A 13,048-nucleotide genomic window follows, 5' to 3' on the forward strand; every position below is an offset into this window, starting at 1 on the left:
GAGTCGGGAGAAAATAACGGGAAAACCCACTCCTGTTTTCGCGCGTTTCGCCGTGTCATGACATGTGTTTATAACAAATCCGTAATTCTCGTTAACGAGAATTTATATTGTTTTACCGTTTTCTTAAAAAGTAAAGCATTTCATGGACTAATATTTCAAGAGAAGTCTTTCACCATTACCTTCTGTAAACCCTGTAAATTATTTGTAAATCTGTGAACTTTTTTTTTTTTCTGTACCGAAAGGGTCCAATGGCTTTAAGCCAATGGAACACCCAGTTCAAACATCTTGAATTTATACATGTGCTTCGTGGAGCTAGCTTGGAGGAGCGAACATCATGCATAGTTCAAGTAGTGCACTCTGCAGAAGGTCCCTGTCCAAACAAAGCAGTGTCGTTAATTTTAATCATATTTCGACCAATCTTTTTGCGACCTGTAATGAAAATTATTAGGAAAAAACACACACCATGACTGTCGGTCGGACGGACGAGGACAACCAATTATTGTTATTTTGACCTGTATAAGCTGCCAAAAGCACTACTGGGGGGGGGGGGGGAATAGGGATTTTTTTTTTTTTTTTTTGGGGGGGGGGGGGTAACCTCCCCCTTCGCGCTTAGTTTCGTTGCAATTCTTTAAAATAAAAATTAAAAACCTACTCCCTTCTGACAACGCATAACCTCTAAACGTGTTCACTTGAAAGAGAAACAACCCATATTCTATCCATTTAGGGCAGACCTGATTCTCCATTCTGGACACGATTGTGTTACGTTCGTTAGAAAACGGTAAAATGAAAGAGGTCGTCAGTGGTGACTTTCATTTTAACCGTTAATATTGTCCTTTCTGTATAGGATTTTATTCATAAAACAGACACTTAAAACGGGGCCGATTCGTCTAAAATTGCTTATTCTAGTACCATAAATAACTGATAACAATTATCGAATACAATTAGCATGTAATCCACTATAATGGTCTCCTATAATGAGGTTATTATAGTGTTATTCGTTGAATTTTTAAAAGACTATAAGGCAAATTTAGACCCTCACATAAATTTCCCATAAAATTGCCTATATCCTTTGATAATGATGAATAATGGAGGGATACATAATGCATGCAGCTGTCCAAACCTCGACCGGGGAGAAAGCATTCGATTGATGGCGGACGAATTTCAATTAAAGCAAATTCCTGTCGAAAACGGAGCAATTGACTTTCAGGAAATGTACGGAGTGCAGTTGGAGCATGTCTTGAAAAGCAGTCAGATCCATCTCGGTTCAGATTGTATGCGAAGACCCACCTGTTTTTGCGAGTGTCAAGGCAGTAAGGTATTCAATTTCAGAGTTGACTTATAGGTCGAATCGTACAAGGGCTACCGCGCTCAATTCGTCAAATTAAAAAACACCGGACCCACCCCCTCCCCCCTTTTCAGAATTTGTTATCGAACGAAGACGATACATGCGTGACAGGTAATAATGTCTAGTTTTATTTTATGGTTATAAAATAATGCACCCTTTCAGCATTTTATGATTGTTTGGGTAAAGGCAAACCGTTTTAAATTCCAGGGAACGAACGACAACTCGAGGAAACTTTGTTGTGTTTTTTTTAAAGTTTTTTTTTATAGACCTAATGGTGTTAAGGAAAAGAAAATGAAGTTGGAGAAAGAAAACCCCCAAACAACGCCAAAACGGAACAGAACACATGAATTTTCCTTGTTAATGTTTAAACCTGATATAATGTTTTTGTGATTTCATGTTTTTATATCATAATGAAGAATAATAAATGAATGAATGAAATGAGTCACAAAACGAGAGGATCATATTGAACTTCAGTACCAATTGAAACTAAATAAATCACTTTCATGCAACATACGGGAGTTCATCCCAAACTGGCGCATAATGTTTTTCCACATTTTTTCCCCGTAATATTATTATAGAAGGTACGTGCTTATAGACCTTAATCACGGTGCAGCCATCTTGAATTTTTCCCATTGATACAAATGCAACCAAACCGAGGCTTGAAGAACAAAAATAGTCTGGTTCTCATTGCAAAAGAATTATTAGCATTCATTATTGTTATGCGATACGAGGAACATGACCCAAATGTAGGCGGCATGATAAAAGGTCTATACATTGTGTAGGTGCACATCCGTCACACAGGGCCGTAGACAATAGCATTAAGCTCAACGTAAATTGCTTCGAAATTCATTGGCCACGGGATTATTCAGAAGCCTCACAAAGCACATCTGGATTCAAAGGTAATTATTTCTAAAGTGAATTTTCTTTTGTGTCATCACCTCGATGCAAGGACAGATGTACACTGTAATTGGCAACAGCGACAGATAAATTGTGTGGGGAATAATATAATGACGGCAATACACAACGCAGGTGCAAATTTATCCCCTAATGATGTTGTGAGTGTATAAATAAACGCATTATACGTTATAGAAAACGCACAATTAAATTAATTTCCCATAGGAATGCATTTATCATTGTATGTAGAGTAATGACTTAATTAACTGTCTGCCCCAACGCATCGAAATGAGTGAGAATAAAAAAATTCTGCTTTAGGCCTGTGTCGGATTACAATGTATGTAAAAGCAATCATGGCCCAATTTCATGGCTCTGCTTACCGTAAGCAGATAATCGGCGCTTACGGAAGCAGGGAATTATGTGCTTATGGCAAGCGTATTTCATGGGTTAGCGGCGAATGTTTGCTTCTGCGCATGTGTGCTCCACACGTTACTAGGCATTCTACGCTTACAAGGCTATAGCGCAGAAATTCGGCGCTTGCACGTAAGGTGTAAGCGGGGAATCGTGATCGTAAGCGCAGAATTCGGCGCTAAGCAGAGCCATGTTGGGCCCTGGTGTAATGATACCAAACATTATGGTAATAAAACAATGGATTGGACTTTCGGAGAAACACCATTGGGCATTAATCATATACATTCTTCCACCATAAAGCAGATTTTGAAAATAATATTAATCGCTTTTTATTTAGTGCTTTACCAAGGCCCGAAATGCGTATCAAAGCGCTTCTGACACAAGGTCTTTGGGTCATCTATTTTGTTTCTTTAACCATCACTGCTCCGTGGGGATTATACAACCGGTGATGCGAGTTACCGCACTCCAAGCTAATCATTCACAAAACCATCTCTGCCGGCCCTCACAGGTACCCATTTTCTTGCTCACGACGGGCCCGGGACTTGAACCCAAATCCCGAGGACTAAAACCACCAGAAGTTGAGTCCAATGCTTTCAGTTTTATCCGCTCCCACGACACCCCAATAAACATCACTTTCAAATTAGCATTGTAGAGACTATGAACAACTAAAAGAGAGAGAATCACTGATTACAGAAGAATAGCAACATGGCTATTGTCTTATCTGACACAACGATGGCGTCACCACTATTATTAGTTCACAATGAGAGATCCATTAATTACCCAAAGAATGTTCCGCGTCATTAGGTACCAGAGGGGATTTGAACAAAACTAGTATTTCATCGACTACACCAGTATTTCAGACAGGAATGGTTCTTTGGGCAATGGTAGGCCAACTGGTTTAAATGTTAAAACCAATAGATTTTCAGATATTTTGATGATTTACCACATATCGAATAATACAAAATATTGTATTTCGAATAATATCATAAGAGGGCGCTATGGACCATGTGTATAGACCTTACCGCAAATACTCTGTACGCGCACAATATACGTGGAATGAGGTACATGCTGGTCGAGCTAGCTATCAAATTTGATCACTAGCTAGACCAGCATGCACCTCATTCGACAGTTTGCGCTTGCGCAATGGTATTTGCTAAAAGGCCTATGGGACTGACGACAAACCAGGGCGTCAACATAACGGCCACCAATTACACGTGGATCGATAGGCGGTATCAATTAATACGAACACGGTTTATAACTCACTACAGAAGTCAGATTCAGGGTCTGGAACAATCTATCATTTGAAATGAATGGTGTAGTTATGGCAAATGGGTGTCAATTTCAAAGAGCCTCTGGGAACGGTATAAGACACAGACGAGAGAAGCGGTCTAGCTACAGCCGCACAATTAAGCAGGTAATAATGTAACCGAGCCCGTGGGCAGGGCACATTAAAGCCATTATACACTTTCGGCACAGACAAAAAAAAAGTTCACGGATTTACAAATAACTTACAGGGTTTACAAAAGGTATTGGTGAAAGACTTATCTTGAAATATTATTCAATGAAATGCTTTACTTTCCGAGAAAACATTAAAACAATTATCAATCCTCGTTGTAGAGAATTACGGATTTATTTTAAACACATGTCATGACACGGCTATATAAACGTGCGGAAACAAGGGTGGGTTTTCCCTGTTATTTTCTCCCGACTCCGATGACCGATTGAGCCTAAATTTTCACAGGTTTGTTATTTGATATAGAAGATGTGATACACGAAGTGTGGGGCCTTGGACAATACTGTTTACCGAAAGTGTCCAATGGCTTTAAACTGGCGAGTGACTGGTAAACACTTAACCGTTACTGCAACGAGTTCCACCACTTTACCGTTGCTGTCTGAGTTTCTGGGCGAATATTCCGTCTATATTGTCTAGGTCTTGTGTTTCCAATGGAAAGCTCCAACGAGGTCAAACACCATAGGCGGTTCGGTGTAGAAAAGCAGAATATGCGACCACAGGCTCTAGGCATAATCGACTATTACTAAGTAACTCATAAGATCAGAAACAATCGAGGGCCAAAGGATATTATCTCTGCACATGTACTTTCTTTTTGGCATGTTCTTCTTCTTATTTTGTGAGGGGAGGCGGGTTGCAATCCTTTTCCATACCACACGCTGGCCATCGCATACACGCATAAGGTATGGGCGCTTTCCCAGGGCCCAATTTCATAGAGCTGCTTAAGCAAAAAATTTTGCTTAAGCAAAAAATTCATTGCTTAGTAAAATCAGATTACCGGCCAAGACTCCACTCAATTGCAATGCTAAGTAAACAACAGCTTAATACTAGTCTTAAGCAATGTATATGGCAGGAAATTACAAAGGTTTCAAAACATTGTACAAAAACGTCAGAGAATAAACAAAAAATACAGTAACGTATATAAGAACAACATGGCTTTGAAGGATTCAATAGATGATAATAAGAGATTAAAGAAGACGTTTAAAGTGTTCTACAAGTAAGCAGCAGAATTGTGGATTTCCAGTTTTGACTAGTAGCTGAATAAATCTGATGATTCACAATGAACTCGTCATCTAGTATTGATATTTCCATTTCGTGTATTTACCACGTGCATGGTGACTATCACGTTCACTGATAGTGATATTTTCCTAGACGGCCGAGAGTGATGACTGCACGACGCTCTAATGAATATTGATCAGTGAAAGTCACCAGCAGAACACACGTAACCGATGACATACCATGTTGTCAATGGTTCCCTCACCTCACACATGCGTGTCCATAAAAGCAATTGGCCAACTACGGCCGTCATTCGGAACCTAGCCAGCTAGCGAAACGGGCGACTCAGACACGGTCGCGGGCAAGAGGGGGTTCCGTTTTTGGCACGTTCCGGCTCCGCGATTTCTCAAATTAACCTGGATTCTAGGATCAACTGTCGATATCGACGTGCCACAATATGTGCATGGATCCATCGCTGTCAAGTCCAGAATCATACCATGCTGCTATGTGTTTTATGTAAACATCTTGTCGAGTGCACTCAGCGTGCGGAGAGAAGAGAGTTGCCGCGTTTAGTCACCAAGAAATATGTCTCTGTTCTAACTGTTTTCGTTCGCACGTTTATATGATTTCCTGCTTGATCAAACACGACTGTTCAGTTTAACTCGGTCTGGAAGATTTGCAGTGGCGGAATTTATGAGGTTATTTGCGAAAGTGAGTTGTTTTGCTCTTTACCAACTCCCTGGAAACGGTGTGTCTCGAAATGCACAGAAGACGACTTACGTTAAGAACAGAAACTTTGGTTATGAAGAATTAAAAGTCTGGTGAGTCAACAAGGAAGTTTGAAGTCTCAAACAATATTTTGCAATCATTTTGCAAATCATTTAAAAGGAAAGTTTGGTAACTTTGGCAAAATGGATTGCATGGATACAGCCTCGGATAGTTTCTCCACCAATTGTTCTTTGGAGAATTGCACAGAAGAGGAGACTACGAAGTCGGTGACACAAATTCGAGATTGGGTGGCGGGAATTTTTCTTCTAATCGTCTGCATAACGGGTCTGATTGGCAACAGCATGGTCATCTTTGTGGTGCTACGCTACGCCAAAATGAAAACCGTCACCAATTTGTACATCTTGAATCTGGCCATAGCCGATGACCTGTTCATGATCGCCCTTGTGTTTTTGTCTATTGCTACCCTGGCGGGTAACAATTGGATATTCGGCCCCGTTCTGTGCCATGTGGTCTACGCAATTGACGGTCTCAACCAGTTTACCAGCGTGTTTTGCCTGACCGCCATGAGCATGGATCGCTACGTCGCCGTATGCCACGCTCGAAGGGTCCGCGGGTATCGGACTCTTCGCCTGGCAATCTGCGTGAACTTCGGCGTATGGTTCCTAGCCCTTGCCGCTGCCAGCCCGATGAATATAGTGACACGGTACACCGTTTACAACGGTACACCAGTGTGTTATTTCAATTTCGAGTCTGTATTCGGTAAAGACGCCGTCGTCATAACTCAGAAACTGTTCATGATTTACACGACTTTGATGGGACTTGTGATTCCTTTAGTCATCATTTCCGTGTGCTATTCGAGCATTGTGGTGCGCCTCAAGAAATTAGGAACCCGCACGGGAAAGATGAAGAAATCTCGAAAGGTAAACCGTGTAGTGTTTTTTGTAGTGCTCGCCTTCTTCATGTGTTGGTGGCCGTTTTATGTATGGCGAACTATAGTGGTGTTTGTACCGTGCCTTGCGCAACAGTGGTTCAATGGCCTCGTACTTGACTTTACAATGTGTTTGGGTTACCTAAACAGCTGTGCAAATCCACTCCTCTACGGATTCCTTAGCGGGAACTTCAAAAAGAGTTTCCGTAAAGTGTGGAACTGTACACAGGAAACGGAGATACAAAACGGTCGACGCCGTGCTCCGGCCCAGCCTATGTAATGTTTGATCATAGTCCATGTGAAAAAAAAAGGTTCCAGAAGTACCATACCACTTTATTCGGATAATAAGTCAACTTATGTTACGGAAAAAGCTGACTTGTCTTGATAATATATCTCGCCAAGACATCTTATTTTGTGGAATAAGTCGAGTTGGCATAGTATTTATTCTCGCCAAGACGACCCATTGAACCATAAGAATCCGACTTACCACATCTGCCGCCGATTTCACCAAACTATGTCTAACTTTAGGAATAATCTTAGGACTTTAGGACGAGTTGAATTCCGTATCCATAGACGTAAGGATGTTGAACCCATCCTTGTTTACTCGTCCTACGAGATGGGATTAATCCCAGCGTTTTGTGAAATCGGCTGCAGTTTCAGTAAGTCGTCTTTGCGAGATATCGGGACGAGTTGGTATCATAGTTTTAGTAAGTTAAAGGCAGTGGACACTATTGGTAATTGTCAAAGACTAGCCTTCACAGTTGGTGTATCTCAACATATGCATAAAATAACAAACCTGTGCAAATTTGAGCTCAATCGGACATCGAACTTGCGAGATAATAATGAAAGAAAAAAAACACCTATGTCACACGAAGTTGTGTGCGTTTAGATGGTTGATTTCGAGACCTCAAGTTCTAAATCTGAGGTCTTGAAATCAAGTTCGTGGAAAATTACTTCTTTCTCGAAAACTATGGCACTTCAGAGGGAGCCGTTTCTCACAATGTTTTATACCACCAACCTCTCCCCATTACTTGTCACCAAGAAAGGTTGTATGCCAATAATTATTTTGAGTAATTACCAATTATGTCCACTGCCTTTAACTCGGCTAGATGATCTCGTTATGTGGACAAATAGTGACCCGGCACTCCTGAAGCCGGTAGGGCGTGTCCAAATGAATGGCTTCGGCTACGGCTATGACGGGCACGCCCAAAAGTGGCACTCTCTTCATTACAGCAAACAGCCGTAGCCGTAGCCGTAGCAGCAGCCAAAGTTGCTAGCTTCGGACACGGCAGTATTAAAACAACTTTCAATGCATTGCATCAAAGAATATTATAAATGTCGGTGATTTTGATTTCAAAAAATCTTAGAATGGATAGCCAATATTGTACAAACTGTGTACCCCGTTTGTTTAACTAGAAGGGGCAGAAAAAAGCTTTGCGTCCAATGCGTTAACATTTAACCGGCTCCCATTTAAGTTTCTTTTGAAATTGGTGGATATAATGTTTGTAATTTGTTATCTAGATTCATTTCTATGCAATGATGATTTTACAAGATATTATTAATGACAATTTTCTTTGGACAGTGTTAAATGTATTTCATCATGTGGAACATCTATTGAAATTTCCAATATGAAGAGCTGTTGTAAACTTTACTGCGGCTGATTTTCATTTTTGTAGATCATTCCATTCTAAAAATGGACATTTCATCAATCATTTTTTAAAAATATAACGCTCTTTCAAGCCTCTAAAAAATAACCCCGAAGTTGCCTGTTAAAATGCATCGTAATTGGTGCTCATGTTTTCGAGAAATCATTTCACAAAGGCGGTTATTCCGAATTATCTCACGAATGCAGACGAACCTCTCCGAATCTTACGAAGTTTCCCGAAAACACCATTCTCCAAAAGGTTTACTTTCCACTACTAGCAAGCAGGACTATCCTCTTTTCCCGGAAAATTTACTTGATTACATTGACACAACAAAAATGCTAAATTTTGAAGAAAAAAAGAAAACCTCTTAATATGATAGGATCGTTCATATAGCAGGACAGCAAACCAACGAAACATAAAGCAGAAATGAGATTTATGACGTCAGAATATTTATTATAAACAGAACCTCTTTATGATGTCCTCTTTAAAGACAGTGGACACTATTGGTAATTACTCAAATTAATTATTAGCATAAAACCTTACTTGGTAACGATTAATAGGGAGAGGTTGATAGTATAAAACATTGTGAGAAACGGCTCCCTCTGAAGTGACGTTGTCTTCGAGAAAGAAGTAATTTTCAACGAATTTGATTTAGAGACCTCAGTATTAGATTTTGAGGTCTCGAAATCAAGCATCTGAAAGCACAAAACTTCGTGTGACAAGGGTGTTTTTTTCTTCCATTATTATCTCGCAACTTCGACGACCAATTGAGCTCAAATTTTCACAGGTTTGTAATTTTATGTATCTGTTGAGATACACCAAGTGTTAGAAGACTGGTCTTTGACAATTACCAATGGTGTCCAGTGTCTTTAATAATATGGCGTTTGACTGTACACAGAACAAATGAGTATAACAAGCAGAAAACAGTACATGCTGTATTTAAATGTAATTAATGTATTGAAATAGCGGTGATAAGACACTGATAATAATGTGATTTTTGTGGTCACAAATTTGTAGAGGAAACGGCACAGTAGATGCACAACGGTACAATTCACGCGATCGGTTTTTTGAAGAAACATTCTAGCTGGTAGATGGTCTTAACATACACAAACATATCCTTGTTAGATTTTTGTGCAAAAGCTTTCTGACCCGCATTTTTATTTTCTTGAGAAAAAAAAAAATGCTTGTGCAAATTTGTGCACATTCCACTGAAGCTAAGCCCTTGGGAATACATCGTCGGAAGGAATCAAATGTGTCAATCAGATTTCCCATGTAATTGAAGTGAGCACACGATCACGATGTCATCTTTGCTGTTTAGGATGTTAAATTTTCATTTTATTTGCGTTCGTTTTGCAAATGGACGAGCAAAAGTGCCTGTATAAAGTTATGTATGGTTATTAAACGTTCACTCACGCACTTTAAGTGTTAAGTGCATGTTCGGACATCAATCTGTGTTGACAATACCACAGGGTAATATCAAACAAAAAGACATGGAACCCATCGGCACTGTAAAGATAGTACGAGATCTATTTCAACTGTGGGGTATTTGTTTTATAATTTTGTATTAGTAGAAATGAGAGGTTCGGTATGTACTTCATGAAATTTTGTGAAAGTCATTCATTTATACATACTTTTATAAAATAATGTTTGCACCTAAAACACCAACGCCATTTTGAGATATTGCGGACACGTTACTATAACACTATAAGGTTTGTGTAAACTTTTTATTTAATTTAATTTATCTATTTATTTATTTAAAGATCTTTATACAGGATGCAAAAATTATCACAAGAGCTGTGTTACATTTTGGTCATGTGTTATAAAAAGAAAAGAAAAAGGAAATCGTTACTTAAAAAAAAAAACAGTCACAGTAAAATTTGTCAGTATACACCTACCTACAGTGAACTCACGAGTGTCCATCATATCTATAAAAAAAAGGCTGATAAACTCCATTAAGAAACTACATTGACAGTATGTCTAGATGGAGTAATACAAGGAGATACGGTGGCGTAACTAAGGGGCATGTCCCCTATATTTGATGTCCGTGCCCGGGTGCCCCACTTTTTAAATGTTGACTTTTGAGATTAAAATAACCAGAGTGTCGCACTTCGTAAGCTTTCGTACGATAATATCAATGCCTTAACTTCTATTTTCATTTACAGGCAATATAAATGGTGAATTTCATAACAAGATAGGGGATTGAAAGAGGGCTTATCAATGAAGGGAAATGCAAACGGAAACCAAACCTTTAACTGGCCAGTGCCCAGGAGAAACTGAAATGGTGCACGTCCGTGTGCCCCCCCCCCCCCCGTAAGCATCAATGTTGTGACTTATATGCATCACCGTAAATTTTCGCTTAGTAAAAATAATTGTCACACAGTATTTCATGCTGAACAGCTTTATGAATTTGAGCCCTGGGCCTATATTCACGGCTCTGCTTTACTGACAAATTCTGCGCTTACGGCGACCACTATAGCTGTGAAAACAGACGAATGCATATCATGGAGTACGCACGCGCTCAAGCAAAGAATTCCATGCTATAAAACCCGTAAAATACGCCTAACGTAAACGCAGAATTCCCTGCATGAGCGCTGATTCTTTGCTTACGGTAAGCTGAGACATAAAGTTTGGCACAGTATGAATTCCGATTTGTATTTATGCATGGATTAACAAGCCTAGGTTGTGTTTTAACAGTGTTAAAACCACTCAAAACTCATGCCCAATGTTTCGGCTTCATTGGATATCCTAACGACTACCATAGAAGAAAAAACGTCACTTAAAAGAAGAAAAAAAGAACAATGTTATGTAGACTGTAGATTTATACAATTAACGAACCGTTTCAACATTAAGATGGCTCCAAAAAGGAGTTCTGTCACTTGACTCGATTTACAGCAAGATTACCCATCAAGAAGCAAACAAATCAGCCGGGATCAAATAGGCCTACGGTATAACGAGCATGTGGGTTAGTTACGCCACATCTTTTATTCAGAGGACAAATATGCACTATATAACGGCAAATTGTGAATAAGGTATCTCGTTTTCGATTAGGGTTTACATGATCCATTTACAATTATCACATCAACTGGAATATGATTTGATTTGATTCATTTTCAATGACTGCATCCTCATTGCGTGCTTCAGGAGCACCGGAACACATCACTTTGCCCATCACATTTTTTTTTTATCTCCAATCTTACTTTTAATTCTTAATTGTGAAGGTTGAGCTTCGAACAATACCCTACGGGCCAAGCGCAGGTACTTTGTTTTTCAGTCGACTGCACTTTTATGTAAATTGATTTACAAAACGCAATTCCAGGTGGATTTGAATATTAACAAGGACAAATTGTTAATTTTTTTCGCTTGGCTTCCCCGAGACGTGGCTAGCGGGAAGGACAATGTCCCCTCTGGGACACGTTAACCTTTTAGAGAGACAGGGACAAACGAAGACGGATTGAAATTCAAGATAGAAAGTTTAGAGTGTGTGCTGTATCGATCTGAGGGTGGTTTATATGCGCGCTAACTTGGCCAGCCTATGTTTCACAAAATACAGGCAGTGTTTCGGTTTTGGATTCATGTAAATCAAGTCCCTTTGGGTACAATGTCCCGGTTTCATTGAGCTGTTGAAAGGTGCTGGACACCTTTGGTAATTGTTAAAGACTAGTCTTTTCACTTGGTGTATACCGTACCTCAACTAATGCATAAACAAAAAAACTGTCAAAACTTGAACTCAATTGGTCGTCGAAGTTGCGAGATATTAATGGGAGAACAAAACAACCTTGTCACACGATCGTGGTGTGCTTTCACATGCTTGATTTCGGTACCTCAAAATCTAATTCTGAGGTCTTCAAAATTTTTAGTGAAAAATTTTCGAAAACTACTTTACTTCAGAGGGAGCCGTTTCTTACAAAGTTTTATACTATCAACATCTCTCCATTGCTTGTACCCAAGTAAGTTTTTAAGGTAACAATTATTTTGAGTAATTATAATGGTGTCCAGTGCCTTTAAGCAGAAAGTGTTGCTTAATAATGAACAGAATGAACAGAATACCAGTCACAAACTGTACATGACATTGTAGTTTGATTGGAACCATTTTCTGGTAAGCATAATTTTGTTGTGCTTAGGAACTTGCTGTGCTCAAACAGCTCTATGGAATCTGGGACAGGAGAGCCCCGAACGGTAACTGTGTTACGTGAAAACAGGATGGGGACGTTTATAGACAGCTGGCGTGTGGCCAAATTGTATGTACGTGCGGTTATCTAAATCGAATCTCCTTTTCCCATGATGGTGAAGTGTTACGCACAGAGCCGATTGATTGAATACATTTTCAACTCTAAAAACTCCAGGGTCAGAATTAACCCGTATTCCATCTCCCAAGGGGCATGACCCATTTACGGGTCAGAGGCTGAACCGGGAAAGATGTTAACATGGGGGAGGGGGGGGGGGGGTCGAAGTATGACTCTGCGTTATATGACCAACTTGAACCGGGTCAGACCAAAAAGGGACCCATTTTCACGGCACTGCTTACCGTATAAGCAATGAATCGGCGCGTGCGGAAGCAGTGAATTCTGCGCTTACGTCAATCGTATTAA

General features: G+C 39.8%; 1 protein-coding gene across 1 annotated transcript; it reads left to right on the plus strand.

Annotated features, from left to right (window-relative positions):
• Positions 1–6,067: 6,067 nt before the first annotated feature.
• LOC139940960 (somatostatin receptor type 2-like) lies at positions 6,068–7,171 on the plus strand. Its single transcript, XM_071937365.1, has one exon. It carries the CDS (start codon positions 6,068–6,070, stop codon positions 7,091–7,093), a length of 1,026 nt encoding a protein of 341 aa, XP_071793466.1. The 3' UTR covers positions 7,094–7,171.
• The last annotated feature ends 5,877 nt before the right edge of the window (positions 7,172–13,048 follow it).

This window comes from Asterias amurensis, chromosome 8 (genome assembly GCF_032118995.1).
Source record: "Asterias amurensis chromosome 8, ASM3211899v1".
NCBI classification, from domain to species: Eukaryota; Metazoa; Echinodermata; class Asteroidea; order Forcipulatida; family Asteriidae; genus Asterias; species Asterias amurensis.

What these genes read in the sequence shown, in the direction of transcription:
- LOC139940960 (XM_071937365.1), top strand. Translation starts at nt 6,068, where the DNA reads ATGGATTGCATGGATACAGCCTCGGATAGTTTCTCCACCAATTGTTCT.